This window comes from Bubalus bubalis, chromosome 5 (genome assembly GCF_019923935.1).
Source record: "Bubalus bubalis isolate 160015118507 breed Murrah chromosome 5, NDDB_SH_1, whole genome shotgun sequence".
Classification (NCBI taxonomy): Eukaryota; Metazoa; Chordata; class Mammalia; order Artiodactyla; family Bovidae; genus Bubalus; species Bubalus bubalis.
In genome coordinates this window covers 75,659,334-75,681,917 of record NC_059161.1, presented here as the reverse complement: position 1 = coordinate 75,681,917, position 22,584 = coordinate 75,659,334, and the positions used below count along the sequence as shown (strand labels likewise).

Genomic DNA, 22,584 nt, shown 5'->3' with positions numbered 1-22,584 from the left:
CTTGTGGTTATCTGGGTCATTAAGTCCTTTTCTGTACAGTTCTTCTGTATATTCTTTCCACCTCTTTTTAATACTTTCTGCTTCTCTTAGGGGCATACTCTTTCTGCCCTTTACTGTGCCCATCATTACATGAAATGTTCCCATGCTCTCTCTAATTTTCTTGAAGACATCTCTAGTCTTCTCCATTGTATTGCTTTACTCTATTTTTTTGCATTGCTCACTTAACAAGGCTTTCATATCTCTCCTTGCTATTCTTTGGATTCTGCATTCTGATGGGTATATTTTCCCTTTTGTCCTTTGTGCTTTGCTTCTCTTCTTTTTTCATCTCTTTGTAAGGCCTTTTCAGAAAGCCATTTTGCATTGTTGCATTTCTGCTTCTTGGGGATGGTTTTGCTCACTGCCTCCTGTACAAAGTTACAAACCTCCATCCATAGTTCTTCAGGCACTCTCTAAGATCTAATCCCTTGAATATTTTTATCTTTTCTGCTATATAATTATAAAAGACCTGAATTGCCTAGTGGTTTTCCCTGCTTTCTTCAATTCAAGTCTGAATTTCACAATAAGGACCTCATGATCTGAGCCACAGTCAGCTTCCAGTCTTGGTGTTGCCAACTGTATAGAGCTTCTCTATCTTTGACTGCAAGGAATATAATCATTCTGATTTTGGTACTGAACATCACGTGATGTCCATGCATAGAATTGTCTCTTGTGTTTTTGAAGAGGGTGTTTGCTATGACCCATGTCTTCTCTTGTCAAAACTCTTTTAGCCTTTCCCCTGCTTCATTTTGTACTCCAAGGCCAAACTTGCCTGTTACTCCAGGTATTTTTTTATTCCTACCTTGCATTCCAGTTCCCTGTATGAAAACCAGATTTTTTTGATTTTGATGTTTTGATCTAGAATGTAATATAAGTCTCTATAGAACCAGTCAACTTCATATACTTTGACATTTGTGGGTGGGGCATAGACTGAGATTACTCTGATTTTAAGTGACTTACCTTGGAAATTAATGGAGATAATTTTGTCGTTTTTGAGAATGCACCCAAATACTGCATTTCAGACTCTTTTGTTGACTGTGAGGGCTACTCCATTTCTCCTAAGGAATTCTTTCCCATAGTAGTAGATATAATGGTCATCTGAATTAAATTTTCCCATTCCGGTCCCTTTCAATTCACTGATTCATAAGTCTTGATGTCATAATGAGTACTATATATATATATATATGTGTGTGTGTGTGTGTGTGTGTGTGTGTGTGTGTGTGTGTGTCTAGAGCTTTGTAGTATAGTCTGAAGTCAGGGAGTGTCATTCCTCCAGCTCCATTTTTCTTTCTCAAGATTGCTTTGTCTATTTTTGGCCTTTTGTGTCTCCATTCAAATTTAAAGTCTTTTTTTTTTTTTTTCCTAGTTCTGTGAAAAATTGCCATTGGTAAATACATATGGATTGCATTGAATCTGTAGATTGCTTTTGGTAGTATAGTCATTTTGAAAATATTGATTTTTCTAATCAAAGATAATGGTATATCCTTCTATCTGTTTTTGTCTTCATTTTCTTTCATTAGTGTACTACAGTTTTCAGATTACAGATCTTTGGTATCCTTAGGTTTATTCTCCAAAGAAGACATTCCGATGTGCAAAACGCCCATGAAAAGATGTTCATATCACTAATTATTAGCGAGATTCAAATAAAAACTACAGCATATATCACTTCAGTTCAGTTCAGTTCAGTTCAGTCACTCAGTCGTGTCTGACTCTTTGCCACCCCATGAATCGCAGCACGCCAGGCCTCCCTGTCCATCACCAAATCCTGGAGTTCACAAAGACTCACGTCCATCGAGTCAGTGATGCCATTCAGCCATCTCATCCTCTGTCGTCCCCTTCTCCTCCTGCACCCAGTCCCCCAATCCCTCCCAGCATCAGAGTCTTTTCCAATGAGTCAACTCTTCGCATGAGGTGGCCAAAGTACTGGAGTTTCAGCTTTAGCATCATTCCTTCCAAAGAAATACCAGGGCTGATCTTCTTCAGAGTGGACTGGTTGGATCTCCTTGCAGTCCAAGGGACTCGCATGAGTCTTCTCCAACACCACAGTTCAAAAGCATCAGTTCTTCAGTGCTCACCCTTCTTCACAGTCTAACTCTCACATCCATACATGATCACAGGAAAAATCATAGCCTTGACTAGACGAAATTTGTTGGCAAAGTAATGTCTCTGCTTTTGAATATGCTATCTAGGTTGGTCATAACTTTCCTTCCAAGGAGTAAGCGTCTTTCAATTTCATGGCTGCAGTCACCATCTGCAGTAATTTTGGAGCCCAGAAAAATAAAGTCTGACACTGTTTCCACTGTTTCCCCATCTATTTCCCATGAAGTGATGGGACTAGATGCCTTAGTTTTCTGAATGTTGAGTTTTAAGCCAACTTTTTCATTCTCCTCTTTCACTTTCATCAAGAGGCTTTGTAGTTCCTCTTCACTTTCTGCCATAAGGGTGGTGTCATCTGCATATCTGAGGTTATTGATATTTCTCCCGGCAAACTTGATTCCAGCTTGCGTTTCTTCCAGTCCAGCGTTTCTCACGATGTACTCTGCATATAAATTAAATAAGCAGGGTGACAATATACAGCCTTGACATACTCCTTTTCTTATTTGGAACCAGTCTAGTCTGTTGTTCCATGTCCAGTTCTAACTGTTGCTTCCTGACCTGCATACAAATTTCTCAAGAGGCAGATCAGGTGGTCTGGTATTTCCATCTCTTGAAGAATTTTCCACAGTTTATTGTGATCCACACAGTCAAAGGCTTTGACAAAGTCAATAAAGCAGAAATAGATGTTTTTCTGGAACTCTCTTGCTTTTTCCATGATCCAGCGGATGTTGGCAATATGATCTCTGGTTCCTCTGTCTTTTCTAACACGGTTCACATATTTCTGAAGCCTGGCTTGAGCATTACTTTACTAGCCTGTGTGATGAGTGCAACTGTGCGGTAGTTGAGCATTCTTTGGGATTGCCTTTCTTTGGGATTGGAATGAAAACTGACCTTTTCCAGTCCTGTGGCCACTGCTGAGTTTTCCAAATTTGCTGGCATATTGAGTGCAGCACTTTCACAGCATCATCTTTCAGGATTTGAAACAGCTCAACTGGAATTCCATCACCTCCACTAGCTTTGTTCGTAGTGATGCTTTCTAAGGCCCACTTGACTTCACATTCCAGGATGTCTGGCTCTAGGTCAGTAATCACACCATCGTGATTATCTGATTCGTGAAAATCTTCTTTGTACAGTTTTTCTGTGTATTCTTGCCATCTCTTCTTAATATCTTGTGCTTCTGTTAGGTCCATACCATTTCTTTCCTTTATCGAGCCCATCTTTGCATGAAATGTTCCCTTGTTATTTCTAATTTTCTTGAAGAGATCTCTAGTCTTTCCCATTCTGTTGTTTTCCTCTATTTCTTTGCATTGATCACTGAAGAAGGCTTTCTTATCTCTTCTTGCTATTCTTTGGAACTCTGCATTCAGATGCTTATATCTTTCCTTTTCTCCTTTGCTTTTCGCTTCTCTTCTTTTCACAGCTATTTGTAAGGCCTCCCCAGACAGCCATTTTGCTTTTTTGCATTTCTTTTCCATGGGGATGATCTTGATCCCTGTCTCCTGTACAGTGTCACGAACCTCATTCCATAGCTCATCAGGCACTCTATCAGATCTAGGCCCTTAAATCTATTTCTCACTTCCACTGTATAATCATAAGGGATTTGATTTAGGTCATACCTGTATGGTCTAGTGGTTTTCCCTACTTTTCTCAATTTAAATCTGAATTTGGTAATAAGGAGTTCATGATCTGAGCCACAGTCAGCTCCTGGTCTTGTTTTTGCTGACTGTATAGAGCTTCTCCATCTTTGGCTGCAAAGAATATAATCAATCTGATTTCGGTGTTGACCATCTGGTGATGTCCATGTGTAGAGTCTTCTCTTGTGTTGTTGGAAGAGGGGTGTTTGTTATGATCAGTGCATTTTCTTGGCAAAACTCTATTAGTCTTTGCCCTGCTTCATTCCGTATTTCAAAGCCAAATTTGTCTGTTACTCCAGGAATTTATTAACTTCCTACTTTTGCATTCCAGTTCCCTATAATGAAAATAACATCTTTTTTGGGTGTTAGTTCTAAAAGGTCTTGTAGGTCTTCATAGAACCATTCAACTTCAGCTTCTTCAGTGTTACTGGTTGGGGCGTAGACTTGGATTACTGTGATATTGAATGGTTTGCCTTGGAAACGAACAGAGATCATTCTGTCGTTTTTGAGATTGCATCCAAGTACTGCATTTTGGACGCTTTTGTTGACCATAATGGCTACTCCATTTCTTCTGAGGGATTCCTGCCCGCAGTAGTAGATATAATGGTCATCTGAGTTAAATTCACCCATTCCAGTCCATTTTAGTTCACTGATTCCTACAATGTCTACATTCACCCTTGCCATCTCTTGCTTGACCACTTCCAATTTGCCTTGATTCATGGACCTGACATTCCAGGTTCCTATGTAATATTGCTCTTTACAGCATTGGACCTTGCTTCTATCACCAGTCACATCCACAGCTGGGTGGGATGTGACTGGTCTTTGTCTGCGTTTCACATCAGAAGTGAAAGAGTGTTCATCAGTTCATAAACTGAAACTGTGATTTACTGTTTCAAGATAAATTGGAAGAGACAGAGAGGACTTCATCTTGCTGATGCATACAAAGATTGTGTGCATGCTCAGTGACATAGTCACGTCCAACTCTTTGTGACCCAGTGGACTCTAGCCCACCAGTTTCCTTTGTTCATGGAATTTCCCAGGCAAGAACGCTGGAGTGGGTTGCCACCCTCCCTCCATGGGATCTTCCCCATCCAGGGATCGAACCCATATTTTCTGCATCTCTTGCATTGCAGATGTTTCTTTACCGCTGAGCCACCATGGAAGGATACAAAGCTTAGAGGAGTATTAATCTTCTTTAAAAAATATTTTAAACAAACTTATGCATGCACTACTTACCAGTACAACGTGGGATTGACTGCCATCTCCCATCCTTGCACACAATTTCTTCTGTATCTTGAATTAAATAATTTTCTTTACATAGAATTGATATTTTTTCTCCATCCTGATATTTCACTGTAGTTGTCATATCTCGAGCATTGGGAACCTGAGGTGGAGGTGGGCATGGTTGTATTTGTGCTTCTGAAAATATTAAAATAAGATTTCTTGATTAAAAAGCATAAGTTCAAATATTAAAGGAAAATTTTTCAATAAACAGAACGCTCTAATGATATTTCATAAATGATCAAATAATATGATACTCTCTAATTATATTCTTAAGCTTGTTTAGCACTTCAGTATATCACATTTGGTTCATTGTCTCATGGTCTTAGTTTCTTCCTTTTATTCTTCCTGTGCTTAATCTTGCATGATTTATGTAAAATGGATTTTATTTTTTTCTAACCTTTAGGATGCCCTAAATTAATTGCTCACTCAGTTATAGGTACTGAGGAAAAACTGTTATCAGGGTCTCTCTCTCTCTCTCTCTCTCTCTCTCTCTCTCTCTTTTTAGCAGATATTCATGATTAGATATATTGGAATTGGAATGAAGCCCTCACAAATTTTTCTACCATGGGAGTTGATTAGCCAGATGAGAAACTACATTTAGTTAATAACCTATTAATTTGATGCTGATTCTTGAACAAGGTAAGAGTTAGATAGGTTCACTGGGATTTAGAGTGTATTGTTTACAGTTTAGTACTCTCCTGGAGGTACAATTCACTAGCTTACCTGCACTGTTAAATGATATATACACTGATGAATGCACCTTCTTTAATGGATTAGCAAGCCTGGCTTTTTCTATGTGACCAGAGGGTATAAAAGATCCCTCTTTAAACTGTGTCTGAGTCCATCAAATAAAGACATCTCAAATATCCAATTCATAATCTGAAGACAAAGCCTGTTCTGCTCAACTGAGGGAAGACTACATGAATACACCTGGAAGAATTTGGAGCCCTCTTTGATTCCTAGGCAAGGCTATGGTTTTTCCTGTGGTCATGTATGGATGTGAGAGTTGGACTGTGAAGAAGGCTGAGCGCCAAAGAATTGATGCTTTTGAACTGTGGTTTTGGAGAAGACTCTTGAGAGTCCCTTGGACTGCAAGGAGATCCAACCAGTCCATTCTGAAGGAGATCAGCCCTGGGATTTCTTTGGAAGGAATGATGCTAAAGCTGAAACTCCAGTACTTTGGCCACCTCATGTGAAGAGTTGACTCATTGGAAAAGACTCTGATGCTAGGAGGGATTGGGGGCAGGAGGAGAAGGGGACTACAGAGGATGAGATGGCTGGATGGCATCACTGACTCAAGGGACGTGAGTCTGGGTGAACTCCGGGAGTTGGTGATGGACAGGGAGGCCTGGCATGCTGCGATTCATGGGGTCACAAAGAGTCAGACACCACTGAGCGACTGAACTGAACTGAACTGATGACTCCTTGGTTTTGCTTTCTCCTGTCATACTTCATTTCTATTTCATTAGAAACACTATGCAAATATAGGCTGGAAACTCATAAATCCTTTCAGGGAGCCAACATTTTGTATTAAATTTAGGGAAATATTTGACTGAAAACACTTTATTCATCATTAGTAATATCATCAGATTTTCTATTTTGATCTAAGTCAATGGGAGTATTTTTTGTGCTGTGTTGTGCTTAGTCACTCAGTAATGTCAGACTCTTTGCGACTTCATGGACTATAATCTGCCAGGCTCCTCTGCCCATGGGGATTCTGGATTCTCCAGGCAAGAATACTGGAGTGGGTTGCCTTGCCCTCCTCCAGTGGATCTTCCCAACACAGGAATCGAACCGAGGTCTCCTGCAACTCAGGTGGACTCTTTATCATCAGAGCCACCAGGGAAGACATGGAATATTTTATGTTTCATCAAAAATATTTCTCTTATTTCAGTTTTAACTATTTTGACATTTTTATCAATGTATATTCAAGAATTTATTTTCTTTTATGTCTGATGTTTAAACATTTGTGTCCTAATAATTTTAATTTGTTAAAAGTCATGCCAAAGTTAGTCTATACACATTTTCCCATAAACTGAATATTTTGCAAATCAGCTATTTATACTTTTTAGCTTATTATAAAAATTGACATCTTAATTTTAGTTTTTCTTTCCTTCTATGTTCTTTGGATGTATGTTCTTTTCTAGATTCTAGATTGTACTACCTATCACTTAAGTCCCTTTTTTTAGTAAAGCAAATTTTAATCTATACATATCTTTGTTTTTTTCTGTATACCATAGATTGCAAAGTATATAGTTTTCATTTTACTTAATTTAACATATTTTCTGTCAGTAAATAACAGAAAAAAATTGCTTTTAATTTTCCAGTTTTGTGATATGGGTGAATAAGTTGTTTAGCTAGCTTTCTTTTAATTTACAATTGCTTTTAATTTACAGAGAATAATATGATGACACATTACATGAAATTGATTAGGAATTCTTTTATCGCCTGAAAATAATCAGGTGTTTTAAATTATCTATATTTCAATAAATTAATGTTTACTTCTAGAGAAGGCATATTATGAAAACTATGAATACCTATTTTATAAATATTTAAAAAAGTAATTCACAAGGACTAAGCCATTATAAATATATAATGTATCTAAAAATATATCAGAATACATGAAGTAAGGATGGGCAGAACTGAAAGAAGAAATAGACAAATCCACACCCCTTGTTAGCAATTCTGAGAGCCTTCCTACTCTGATGGATAAAACAACTAGAAAAAGCTATTTTAAGACATAGATACATTTTAGAATACTATGAACAATGTTAACCTGATCTAGAAACTAGAATATGCATGTACTTTATATGAAATGGAAACATCACAAAGATAGACAATATGATGTGCAACAAAGAAATAATACAATTCAAAAAATTAAAAATTTACAGAGTGTGTTCTATGGCAAGTGAATTAGATTAGAAATCAATAAGAATAAATTAACTATGTAATCACTGATGATAATCATCAAACTGTGTACAGTAAATATATGCAGCTCTCTAGATAACAATCATACCACAGTATTACTGTTAATGGAGAATGAATTATTTAGAAAATCATAAATATGTGAGAATTAAACAACACATTTCTAAACAACTGTTACATCAAAGAAGCCACTAGGAATATTAGAAAATATTTCACATACAGTTAATTGAAAATAAAATTGATACATATTTATACATTTTTGAGGCACAGGTAAAGCAATGCTTAGAAGTGAAAAAAGGTAGTTTTACAGGTTTAGATTTAAAATGCATGATGGTTTGAATCAATATTATCATTTTTATCTCAAAAAATGAGAGAATAAAATTAAAATGAAGAGATCAGAAAAAAAAAGAAAATTAAGTCCACAAGAGAGAAAAAATTGAGAAAGATTAATTGAAAAGAGAAAACAGAAAATTAAGAAAGTTAAAAATCATGAATATTAACAAGATAAAAAATAGACAAGAGAGGAAATGGAAGAAACTAAGTGTGTTTAAAATGTTAATTTGAAAATGATAATTTTGAAAAACAAAACTTTATTCACAAAATAAAGGAGGGAAACAACTCTCAATACCAAAAATGAAAGAGGTGAGATTACCAAATATACTATATATTAAAAGAAAAATAGAATGCTAAGTGACTATTAGAAATGATTTTACATCAATCAATTTCATAAGTTAGGTAAAATAGAGATATTTCTTGAAAAATGCAACTTTTACACAGTGATAAGACAATGTAGAAAATGTGAATAGCATACTCCCTATTAAAGAAATTGAATTCTTCATCAAGGGAATTTTTCGAAGTAGCAAACTGGATATCAGATCTCACGTGTGCTCAGTCATGTCCAACTCTCTGCAACCCTATGGACTGCAGCCTGCCAGGCTTCTCTGTCCATGGAATTCTCCAGGCAAGAATACTGGAGTTGGTAGCTATTCCCTTCTCCAGGGAATCTTCCCTACTCAGGGATTGAACCCGGGTCTCCTGAATTGCAGGCAGCTTTTTTACTGTCTGAGACCCCAGGGGAGCCTATTTGTATGTCTGGAAAAATTGAAGCAGAAATAAATAGAGACATACCATGTTTATGAATTCAAAATTCGATATGGTAAAGAAGCCAATTGTCCACAATTTGTTTCTCATTACAAAGTCATCCCGTTTGATATACAACCCAATATTTTATCAAAATTTGTAAGTTTCTCCTGAAATTTCTATGTTCAAAACCAAAATAACCTAAGTGATTTTGAGTGAGAGGAACATACTTGGAGACTATTATCAGACTTTCAGCCCGCTAAAAAGCTAGTTACAAAGGTAATTTGGCAGCAGTGAAGATAGTTAAGTGACTAAATAGGAAGTTCAGAAATAAATCAACACTTTCATAGTTAACTGATTTTTTCACTTCAACAGCTTTACCATACATATTCTTAAAATAATTGACAATCCATCCATAAAACATCAACACCTACTTTATGCAATCCTCAAATGTTAACATGAGACAGATAACATACTTAACTATACTCACATAAAATTATAAAGTTTCTAGAAGAAACTGTAGAACATATGTACTTCACTACCTGTAAATGTTACTTGTTTCCTTAAAGATGCAGTTGTGTAGCAAGCTTTTTTAATTTTATGTTTGCTATTAATTTGTTGTCCAAGCCAGGCTTCAGCAATATGTGAACTGTGAAATTCCTGATATTCAAGCTGGTTTTAGAAAGGGCAGAGGAACCAGAGATCAAATTGCCAACATCTGCTGGATCATGGAAAAAGCAAGAGAGTTCCAGAAAGCATCTATTTCTGCTTTATTGACTATGCCAAAGACTTTGACTGTGTGGATCACAATAAACTGTGGAAAATTCTTCAGGAGATGGGAATACCAGACCACCTGACCTGCCTCTTGAGAAATTTGTATGCAGGTCAGGAAGCAACAGTTAGAACTGGACATGGAACAATAGACTGGTTCCAAATAGGAAAAGGAGTTCATCAGGCTGTATATTGTCACCCTGTTTATTTAACTTCTATGCAGAGTACATCATGAGAAATGCTGGACTGGAATAAACACAAGCTGGAATCAAGATTGCCTAGAGAAATATCAATAACCTCAGATATGCAGGTGCCACCACCCTTATGGCAGAAAATGAGGAGGAACTAAAAAGCCTCTTGATGAAAGTGAAAGTGGAGAGTGAAAAAGTTGGCTTAAGGCTCAACATTCAGAAAACGAAGATCATGGCATCTGGTCCCATCACTTCATGGGAAATAGATGGGAAAACAGTGTCAGACCTTATTTTTCTGGGCTCCAAAATCACTGCAGATGGTGACTGCAGCCATGAAATTAAAAGACACTTACTCCTTGGAAGGAAAGTTATGACCAAGGTAGACAGCATATTCAAAAGCAGAGACATTACTTTGCCAACAAAGGTCTGGCTAGTCAAGGCTATTGTTTTTCCTGTGGTCATGTATAGATCTGAGAGTTGGACTGTGAAGAAGGCTGAGCACCAAAGAATTGATGCTTTTGAACTGTGGTGTTGGAGAAGACTCTTTCGAGTCCCTTGGACTGCAAGGAGATCCAACCAGTCCATTCTGAAGGCGATCAGCCCTGGGATTTCTTTGGAAGAAATGATGCTAAAGCTGAAACTCCAGTACTTTGGCCACCTCATGCAAAGAGTTGACTCATTGGAAAAGACTCTGATGCTGGGAGGGATTGTGGGCAAAAGGAGAAGGGGACTACAGAGGATGAGATGGCTGGATGATATCACTGACTCGATGGACGTGAGTCTCAGTGAACTCTGGGAGTTGGTGATGGACAGGGAGGCCTGGCGTGCTGTGATTCATAGGGTCGCAGAGAGTCGGACATGACTGAGCGACTGATCTGATCTGATCTGATTAATTTAGAATAATTTATAAACATGAATTCCTTGAAATTTGTTGGGAATTCTTTCATCATATGAAATGTTAAATTGTTTTAATTTAATTATATTTAATAAGCTAATATAGATTTCCAGACAAGGTGCATGACAAAAATTAAGAAATATTTTATAATTATAAAAAAGTTAATTCACAAGGACCAACAATCATAAATATGTAATGTATAATATACAAGGCTGTGCTTAGCCACTTGGTCATGTCTCACTCTTTGTGATACCATGGTCTGCAACCTGCCAGGCTCCTCTGTCCCTGGGGCTTCTCCAGGCAAGAATACTGGAGTGGGTTGCCTCCATGGATCTTCACAACACAGGGATTGAACCCAGGTCCCCACCCCCCCCCAACTGCAAGCAGATTGTAGACTGATCTACCAGGGAAACTCAAGAATCCTGGAGTGGGCAGCCTAACTCTTCTCTAGGGGATATTCCTGATCTAGAAATTGAACTGGGGTCTCCTGCATGGCAGGCAGATTCTTTACCAGCTCAACTATCAGGGAAGCCCATAATATACAATGTACATTATGTATCAGCATGGCAGTTATTTAGAAGCTTATTGTTAATTCCCAAATAGTTATGATTTTTGAAATAATTTATTCTCCATTAATACAGCTTTATTGTTGTATGATTTTTATATAGGGATCTCTATAAAAGGTTGAATTATGAGGTTGAATATTAGACAGTAGACTGGTTTTCTATTGATTTGAAGCTTCTTTCTAGATATTCTAGGCTTGTAGAAATTGGTAAACATATTGAGGATAGGGAGTCAAGATAGGGACTCGGAGCAGAGAAACACAGATATTAAAAGTGGAAAATTGAAATGAACCTATTCAATTGGAATTCATCATGTAAACATGACTCAAGACTTTTCACGATAGTTAAACAAATAGAGAAATAGATGACTAGATAGATACATAAATATATAGATAGATAGATACATACATAGATTGATACCTATAGATACATTGATAAATACATAATAGTTCAGCATAAGCATAAGTACATTTATGTGTAATACACAAAATCAGAAACAATGGCTTTCCCATAGAAATGAGCACACCTACTTCCCAGATGTTAATTTAAAGTCACAAAGTCTCTGAGTCGTTTGTCACATAGCTGACTAAGGCACATTATACAATTAATATTTAGACACAGTATTTTGATTAGCTTCTAAATTACCTTGCATATGTAAAATATTTGGAATGATAAATAGCTAAATTTCCTTGAAGGACACAAAGATGCTACTTTTACAAGTTAGATAGATATAGAATACATTTTTTAAAACAGTATGGACAAGAGATTACCTTCTTTGCAGTCTACTTTAGGATCCCATTCTCCATTTATACATATTGAGTGTTTGTGTTCTGATTTTCCTCGACATTGGTAACTTTTGTTGGTGCTATGGTCATATTGAATCATATGTGTTGGTCTCCCTTCAGGTGGAAATAATTTTGACCCTTTACACTTCTTAAGTTCATCTGTTGCTATAAAATGAAAACATTCTCTTGAAAAGACTACTTCTAAAGAACCAAATAGCTAATAACAAAAAATAGCTATGGAGTCAATAAAATAATAATGTGAGAAATTCTGCCTACAAATTCCACCAGCCAAGTGCTTGCTGATCAAATTGCATGAGATGAAAAATTACACATGAGCCTGAGTCTTGCATCCAGTTTTTGAAATTTCAGAGAAAATGCCCATCCTAAAGATTTCTGCCTTTTTGACTGGAATACTTTCTGATGATCTACATAGTGAATAGCTATCACATGAATAAATTTGGTCCCCAACTTGAAATCTGTACAAATGTTCATATAATTTGCTTGTTGACCTTAAGCATCTCTACATTGTTTTTTTTTTAATTTTATTTTATTTTTAAACTTTATATAACTGTATTAGTTTTGCCAAACATCAAAATGAATCCGCCACAGGTATACATGTGTTCCCCATCCTGAACCCTCCTCCCTCCTCCCTCCCCATTCCATCCCTCTGGGTCGTCCCAGTGCACCAGCCCCAAGCATCCAGTATCGTGCATCGAACGGGGACTGGCAACTCATTTCATACATGATATTTTACATGTTTCAATGCCATTCTCCCAAATCTTCCCACCCTCTCCCTCTCCCACAGAGTCCATAAGACTGTTCTATACATCAGTGTCTCTTTTGCTGTCTCGTACACAGGGTTATTGTTACCATCTTTCTAAATTCCATATATATGTTTTAATTCACAATCTTAAAACAATAAAATAAGAACAATTTTCTGTGAACAAAGCATACCAAGTTGCTACTTTATATATGTTTTTTTCAAGAAATAATATGAAACATAATAAGAAAACTACATCCAAGGTATTTTGTATAGAATCTTAACTTTTAAGCAAATCTTTTACCTGACACCAAAAATGAACAAACACTTGAAATAAGAAGATGGGTACTTAAAGTTACAACCTATCTTGTATATACACTTGGAGTCTTTGAGCCACTATGTTATGTATCAGATCATTATAATGCAATATAGAACCATGATAGCAATTTTTTGTTAGCTCCAGCATAAGTTAAATATGGACTAATATATATATATATATATATATATATATATATATATACACCTATTTCATAAATTCAATGAAGGTGGAAGTTCTTTTAGAATTTGACAAAATATCTGTATAGGTCTTTGGCAGTATATGTTAATGATTTGTTAATGATAAAGGTTAGGTAAAATGAATAAATTAAGGAAAAGTCAAGTAGGTAGTCAAAGAAAAGTGATGATTTCAAAATGAAACTCTGAAAAAATAAAATAACAAGCTGAATTGAAAATACACTAAAGGCTTGAGAATTAGCCTTGTTTTTAAGTTTTGTTCAGGGTGTTGAGGGACATAAAACCAGTAGTATTCTTCAAGGAATGGTGGACAAAGGAAAATCTATACTCAAAAGGAGAAATAGTGGCTGTGGGCCTCATCCTATGATGGACTGGTTTCTGGAAGGAAAGCAGACTTATTTTATTAGGAGAAAATAAGCATAGTAGGAAGAATGACAAGCTAGATTAGACAGAGTTACAAAATAAACTTTGAGAGGAGAAAACTGGAATAAGGTCTATTATAGCAAAGGGGGACTAAATTAAACTGAATACAGGTAGAGGATTAACTTTAGCAAGGAAAACTCTGAGGTCAGAAGAGTAATAATTGCAGCAAACATTTTGGCATTAGGTAGAATGAAAAGTCAAATGAGGTGACGTCATTTGAGGAGATAGAAGAGGACAAAGATGAGGTTTGGTCTTGAAGAACTGGCAATACCTAGGACAGGAATGTGTTCATGAAAATGCAGGGATTAATAAGCAAAAAAATTAGTATTTAACTAAATAAACTCCCACTGAATGTCCCCCATCTATCAACTGGTCTTTTGAGTATGGGTCTTTCGACATACTGTCGGCAAAGAAAACAGCTATCAATCCCTGCCCTCATTCAGGGCCTGAGCCAAAGCCCTGCCTTCTTCTTGGAATAATTAATGACTAGAAATATCTGAGTCAATAGGCCTGGACATCCAGGGCTCTCTTTGAATGCAGAGCCCAGGAAAACTCCAGGAAAAAAGTCTATTGCAAGAGAAAATGAAAGAAGGCAGCTAACATTGATTCTCCTCGTCAGTCATCAAAGACTTGGTCATCCAAAAGTCTGGATGAGTCTCTTAGAGGGAAATGTGTCAGGGCAGGTTCCTGGCCCCACCCCAAGTGCCTCCCATGACAAAGTATCCTACTAAAAGGGAGGGCTTGAGCCTACCCTCCCCAGCACAGTAAATTCTCTTTGCAGAATTTGAAACAGATAGAGAAATTATAGTTAGAAGCTTGAGAATGGCAAGATTCCTACAGAAATGTATCAAATGGGTATTTTCCTCAACTATAATTCCTGGTTTCAAACGTTCTAAAAGAAAGAGTATCATATAAAAGCAAAAATGGCATTTCTGCAATGATAGTTGTATTTTCCAGGTAACTAGTACTTCCATTTTAATCACATGAGTATCTATCAGTAAGATTTAGTTTCAAACTTGTCAAGATAAACAATATTAATATCAGGACAGAAAGATGCATACAATTCTATTGCTGGTTTATATTTTTCCTCTTTAGACACATATTGGACTATAAAAATCAAATGTTTGGGATCATTATAATTTAAGATCTGACATTTTCAAGGATAACTCTAAATTTCAACACAATAGCTGTAAATACTAAAGGTCAATTTGAGATGTGTATTCTGACCAATGCACTGAGGAGGCTGGGTCCACTCTCCACTAATACACGTGATAAATCTGGGTCCAATCATTGTAAATGCTTCTCTGCAACTGAACTCTACCGAGTCTCCATGGTGATAGGGAGGTTCAGAAGGCTTGATATCGCCATGATCAAGGTCAGGTATATCTCCACAGGTACGCTTCTCCTCTGAAAATCCACAAAAATATATTCGTCTTTAAAATATTATTTAAATGTGCATATGAATACAAATAAGAGTAATGATTTACCTTGAAAACAGTACTATTTTCAATACATTACCAATACACACAGGTAAAGCTGTCCATTCTCCATCAACACACTGAATTTTATGAGAACCCTTCATCAGAAATCTGGGGTTGCAAGCATATTCCATGACCTCATTGTGTGCATATTCTTCTTTGTGTAATTTTTTCCCTTTCCCATTAAGAAGTTGAGGAGGTGGAGCACAAGATTTTACTTTCCTTGCTGTAGAAATATTGCATAAATTATGGTTACATTGTGTCTTATAACTGAAAAATCCAGCTAATGCAGAAATTTATTTCTCTAAATGATCTTTTATTTATTATATAATTTATTTTAGCATTCTTAAACAATGAAAAAAGAATAGTGTTTACTGATTCTGTTACTCATCTTGTACTAACATACTGAAGTCTATGTATGCTCAGAAAGCATGTTCATTATCCAGACATGCTAAATAAATATGCAAACCAGTTACTCAATCTGGGTGTATAAATTATAGCAATATTTTATTCCACAGAAACACTATGAAAACTTTTTGAAAAAAATATCATTTGAGAGAAGCATTTGAACAGTTTAACTTTGATTCACATGATTTGATACATGTGACTGAATTGACTTTAAGTTACTTGAACACTCTTTAGACATACTTGTGGACACTAGATGTAAAGCCCACAGTATATAAACTCTCCAATATTAATGGTGAAATTGCAGGAAAAAGGAAAACTAACAAGAAATCCTGCAAGTGTCAGGTTCCTCATGCATTTCTGTGGATTCTCCACCACATATTTCAAGAAGCACCTGGAGGTTAATTTCTTAAAGAAGGAAAACTGAGGTATCTACTACCCAGTACATGTCCTTGGTGGGTATGCTGCTGCTCAGTCGCTTCAGTCGTGTCCAACTCCATGCGACCCCATAGACAGCAGCCCACCAGGCTTCCCTGTCCCCAGGATTATCCAGGCAAGAATACTGGAGTGGGTTTCCATTTCCTTCTCCACCTGGGTGGGTATATCTCTGCCTTAATGCATTAGACTATAGATGCACTGGAAGTGCACAGAAAATTAAGGGAGGGAAATAAAAAGGTTGATATCTGAAATCCCAACTCCTGCTCCAACAACTGTCAGATAAATATTTACCTTCACACGTTGGAAATTTAGGGGACCATCCAAAGTGGTAGCACTGAACTGAATCCGCTCCAACCATAATACGGCCTTGACTGCAGGAGAATTTCAGCACATCTCCAACTTTAAATGTTTCTTTCCTGGGATAAGCATTTAAGTATGGATCCATTTCGGGAATACTGCATTCTCTTTCTATCAAAAAAGACAAATAATTGAGTGAGAATATTTAACCATTGCAAAATAAATATTATTTGTGTCACATAAAATGAGGTGCTGGATACTGCATACACAGAGGACACACATTAATGCTCTTCCTTGAAAAACATTATGTTAGGTTTTATACACCCTTTGCACTCATCTGGGATTTTAAGAAATATTAAGGTATTGAGCAGCAACATATATGCCTGATTATTTATTTGTAAAGTCAACTTGTTAATACTGGATCCGATTTTATCACTGACATTTACAAAATATAATGCTGTTTTTTGGTCTCAAAATGTAGAAATATCTTGCAAAATTAAAAAAAAAGGCACAATTTTAAAATTGAACACAAATGAAAAAATGGTATTATAAAAAATACAACTGGGAAACTAGAACACACAAGAGAGACATTTCTCTTGTATTTGAGTTACAGGCACATTAAAAATCACTTAATTTTATCTACAACTATAGAAATCAAACTGAAACATGAAACAAAATGAGTAAACTTGTTCAAGGTCACATAGACATATTCTAGGTGTCTTGATTATGTATATGACAACACAAACATCTAATCTTATTGTACCTATAAATGAGCTTAACTATTAATATATGTTTAATTATTCTGATTCATTTTAAAAATGCTTAAACTCATCATTGAAAATGTGTAAAATCTATGAAATTTGTAACATTGCTGTATGTGGAATAGTCACTTAGTTGTGTCTGACCCTTTGTGACCCCATGGAGTATAGCTGGCCAGGTTCCTCTGTCCATGGAATTCTCTGGGCAAGAATACTGGAGTGGGTAGTTATTCCCTTCTCTAGGGGATCTTCCTAACCAAGGGATCAAACCCAGGTCTCCTGCATTGTAGGCAGATTCTTTACCATCTGAGCCACCAGGGATTGCTACATATTATCAAAAATTGCATTATTCTTTATTTGGAATCTTCCTATTGCTAAATCATTTATAAACTTCTTTTTGGTGAGATTCTAGTTCTAGAAGGATCATACTATCTAAAATTTTCAAACATTATCATAAAATTATATATAAGCTAACTAGTTTTAAAAGTAATGCCCCCTCCCTTCAAAATCAATAACTTTGTTTCTGCTTTTGTTTTAATGTTGAGATTTGTAGCTTAGATGAGAGGTTACTATTGATGAGAACCATTGGGATTCCTTTCCTAAAATTCTATTCCAAACTTCCACATAGCAATACTTCTAATTTATGTGACTTTGTTTACATATTTTATGCTTATCTTATATAAAATTCCTATTTTATCATACTGTGTTAAATACTGCTTTAACAACAACAAAAAGATCTTGTTATTAGGCTTTTTCCATCTGCTGTCTTCACATAGAGTGACTGTAAGAAAAACATGATCATCTTAAAAGCCTTTCCCTTTACTCAGAATTGTTAGTAGCTCAGTCGTGTCCATCTGTATGTGATCCCTTGGACTGCAGCTCACCAAAATTCCATGGAATTCTTCAGGCAAAAATATTGCAGTGGGTTGCCATTCCCTTCTCTAAGGGATCTTCCCGACCCAGGGATCCAATCCAGGTCTCCCGCAATGCAAGTGGATATTTTACTGTCAGGTGGATCAGAAATTTTGAAAGTGAAATTGTAGTCTCTCAGGTATGTCTCTTTTTGACCCCATGGACTATAGCCTACCAGACTCCTCTGTCTGTGGAATTCTTCAGGCAAGAATACTGCAGAGGGTTGCCACTCCCTTCTCCAAGGGATCTTCCTGACCCAGGGATTGAACCCAAGTCTCCTGCATTGCAGGCAGATTCTTTAACATCTGATCTTTTTAAATAAGCCAATTGCTTTGCTGCCATGGCTGCTGCAAAGGCGTGTACCTCTGCTGACGAAAGGTTTCCAGGCTTTCTTGGCATAGACATCTTCCTACATAAAGTTGACCTGCAGTCCTTCCTACTTTCTAAGCACTTGGATTCTTTTGTTCTTAGAATACACTTATTGGGACAATATAATAGAACAATATAATAGAATAATAGAATAAATAGAAATATTTTTACTTTTTGGTTCATTATTTGCCTTAATTCATCTTCTTTTTTTTTTTTTTTTTCTCTGATACTGGCATGAAAGCTCTTACCACCGTGAAAGGCATACCACCGTCCCCCACTGTATTCTTCACAATTACTCTTAGGCCACTTCTGGCACATATTAGGTGCTCGCTGACAGCCTGAAAGTGAAATTACCTGGGCTCTGAAAACTGTTGAACAAGCCTGGCCCGTTCCTCTAACAAGCTTCCCCTGTGTGTCTATCTGAAATCTCTATCCTGAACCTCTTGTTCTCTGTCACAACCAAGCCTTTTCAAAGAGTTATGTCCGCATGCTGTATTGCATTTCTTACTAATAATTTATTTAGCAGGTTTTAAGTAGGTTTTTCCCTATCTACTCCATCCGAAACTGTATCTCTCACAATTAATGTTGGCACCACATTCTTAGTCTTTTAACCTGGCTTATTAACTGAATTAGAAGTATTCATTAGTGTAACTATTCTAATGTAATTAGTTTACAATTTCCTTGACTAAACTCTATGGCAGGTATTATGACAAGTGTATATGAATAATTTATTTTAATAACTAAAAGATCTTTTGAAATATTAGAACATTTGTAAATATTAAATCATTTTACAGATTCAGAGGAGTGAACAAACCTTCAAATAGGTTGTTGCCCTTAGATTCATATTTAGCAAATGGTGGAATTGGATATAGAACCATTTCAGGCTGATTCCATAGAAATTACTATTAGTCAATTTATTATCCCTTGTTCTTAAATCATTTTCTTCTGTCCAATCTACGCAACATTTATTCTTACATTTTTTCTCCTAAATTCTCTGGGTCCTCCTTTCTTTCTGTCCACTTTGCCATCTATTCTTCTTCTGTCAGACACCTCAGTGTTGGAAGCTTCAGGACTCAGTCTTGAGCTTTCTTCTATTTTCATTCTACTTTCTTTTCTCATCTGATGTCATAATTTAGAGAGTGATAAATTCGTGTATATCTCCTGGTTAAACCTATGCATTCAACACTGCAGTTGATGTATCCAATGTTTCTGGTCCCCATTGGCCCAACCACAATGTGTTCAGGTCAAAGTTGTGATGCTCTTGCAAGAGTGTTCTTTCCCCTGCCAGTACCATGTATAAAGTCATTTCCATTTGCTTACTTGCATATGAGAAAATGGTATTCAAAACATGAGTCCCTTCAACTTTTGCTCTTTCTGACAACCAACAGTTAGCAATGTTATGTGCATTTATTACCGGGAAAATATATCCCAAATCTATTCTCTGCCCTGAAACACTTCAGCCAAGAATTTACCTAATCCCCACACTTTTTCACCCCACATGGTTTTTTGAATCTGCTCTTGTCCATCATAAGCACAGCATACAGAAAAATCCACAAATGGCCTTCAAAAATCCAAATAAAATTATATCATTCCTTTTCTTAAAATTTCCTATGGCTTTTCATGAATCATAAAATCAATCAATGTTAATATGGCTTGAAATAACCCAGCTCATCTTTCCTTTGCCTCATATCAGCTTCAGCTCATAAAATCCTCTCTCATTCAGTAGAATTCAGTATAATTCAGCCCACCTTCATATTTTCCAAAATTACTTTGCTGCCAAAGTTTGCACATAACTCTTCCCTTGACTTGGGACACTCAACATCCACTCAGCTTACCAGAGACTGAAGCCCTATTTCCAAACCTGGAAAAAACACATCTGATTGGCAAAATAAAAGAGATCCATGTCATTGCCCTCAGAACTTGTAAAAGTCAGAAAATAAAAAGCACCCATCAAAACCTGCAGACGTTAACATTCAAAGTAGGAGGTATAAGCAGAAACTTATGAGAAAATACTTGAACAGGTTTCAAGACCCTGTCATTTTGGTACTGAGTGAGTCATTGGACTTTAAAACTTCCCCTCCTTCCAGTTTACATTAAAGTAGAAGGAAGCATGATTCCTTAAAGATGATTCTAGATCAGTGTAATTTGGTAAAAATAAAACACTTCTGACAATTACTGTTAAATATTGCTTATCTTGAAGGAAAGAACATCTGGAAAAGAGTGCTTACCATAGCATGCAGCTTTATCAGACCAGCCGTCTTGACCACATACTATGGAGCCTGTGGTGCGTCCATCTCGGTTCTCATACCCATCAACACATTCGTAGTCCAGTCTGTCGTTCAGTCTGAACCACGTGCCATCACTTTTGACTCTGGCCTTGTCCAATACTGGCCTGTCACAGGATTCTAAGGGATAATGGGATTGTGATTTCATTTCTAATATTATTTAGTGGGCAATTTGATTGAGTTTCATCTCAAGGGAAAAGGGCTTCACCAATTAGTATGTACTAATCATAAAAAATTAGCCAACCATGCCAGTGATATATCACTGTCCTGAAATAATTACTCAAAGTGAAAACAAGTGTATTTCTATGCAACTTTTTTCTCAACACTTAATGTTCCTGAATTATTTACTTTATGAACATGTTCCTCAGTTGCTGTACTTAGGCATTTTTTCCCAAAGCAAGTATTAAAATAAGTCATTGCAGAAGTATTATACTACTTTCATAACAGCATTTTCTGAATTAATGCCAAATTAATTAGCAGTTGTGACATATTTGCCAGAGAAAACTTCATTGAAAAAAAAGTGATTTTCAAAAGGCAAGTTATTTTTTTTAAAGATGCTATAAAATTTTTAAAATTCACATGCTGCTTTTCCTTTTCCAACTATATTTCTAATGGTTGTATATTCTTTTATACTTATCAAGATTGAATACACACATAATTCTATTATTTATAGCTATTTACAAGAAAATATGTTAACAAACAATCTGTTTTTACTAACACCATAGACTGATGTTAATAGCTTAAATAATTTGCTTCAAATTTCATAATGTGTTAAAGCAAAATTATACTAGTAAAATATAATAATAGAGACATTTTTCATAAAAAGAGTGCTATAATGGAAAAGTGTCATATATTAAGATAAAATAAGTTGGATATGTACAACTTTTTTCATTTTGAGGGTGTAGTGCCTGTAGTACTATAGACACTGGAAGTATAGACACTGGAAAAATAAAATGAAAACAGCAGAAAGGGATATTATAAATACTCACTTCATTTAAAGTGAATATGTAAAATATCACTTCAAAAATATCACTGTGTAGCTTTGGGATGAATAAGACAAACTCATTAATTTTTCTTGGAAAATCTTCATAAACATCTATGTATTGCTACAAGAAAAACCTTCAGCACAGCAGAATTTGGTCCTGTCTAGAAGTGTTTCTCTGTCTCCACTAACTAGATGTTTATGCAGATTTCCTAAGAGAGAATTTTTCGCAAGGATATCTATCCTAGAGACTCAAACATATGAATTATATATCGTATTATTTGAAGTTTATGCACCATGGCCTCACATCTTTGCTTAAAAACATAACTTTTAGGCTTCGGAGCAGAGACTCTGGCTTAAGAGTCTCCTAAAATAAAAGCAGAGGCAATCAGCATAAAGGTCTCAGCTGAAAATAAATGAATTTATCCCAGAAGAGAGGTAAGGCTCTTAGCAAAATTAGATTTTAGTCACAGGATGTTTTAAAGTGACAAAACATTGAACTAAAAGGTACAAAGATATTCTACTCCAATGATAATTTTAAAAAAAGATACATTTTTCAAAGCTTTGTAATTGATCATTTCAAATACATCCATGGAACCACAAAACCCTTCATATGACCTTACCCCAGCAAAAAAAAAAAAAGAAAGAAAGAAAAAAGGAAAAAAGAACAAAGTTAAAGAATACTTCTGTATAGTTATCATCA

At 36.0% G+C, this 22,584-nt stretch overlaps 1 protein-coding gene across 5 annotated transcripts in view; it reads right to left on the bottom strand.

Annotated features, from left to right (window-relative positions):
* Positions 1-22,584, bottom strand: part of CFH (complement factor H) — a 482,162-nt gene that overhangs the window by 8,272 nt on the left and 451,306 nt on the right. For 4 of the 5 annotated variants that reach the window (XM_045165762.1, XM_045165765.1, XM_045165763.1 and 1 more), the window contains 2 exons: positions 20,843-21,019; positions 16,570-16,746 (listed from right to left, as the gene is read on the bottom strand). In XM_045165762.1, coding sequence (XP_045021697.1) covers positions 16,570-16,746; positions 20,843-21,019 — 354 coding nt within the window. Of the gene's footprint in view, positions 1-5,003; positions 5,187-12,246; positions 12,427-15,184; positions 15,365-15,475; positions 15,662-16,569; positions 16,747-20,842; positions 21,020-22,584 lie in introns of all 5 variants that reach the window. The other variant, XM_045165769.1, reaches the window with a different exon arrangement.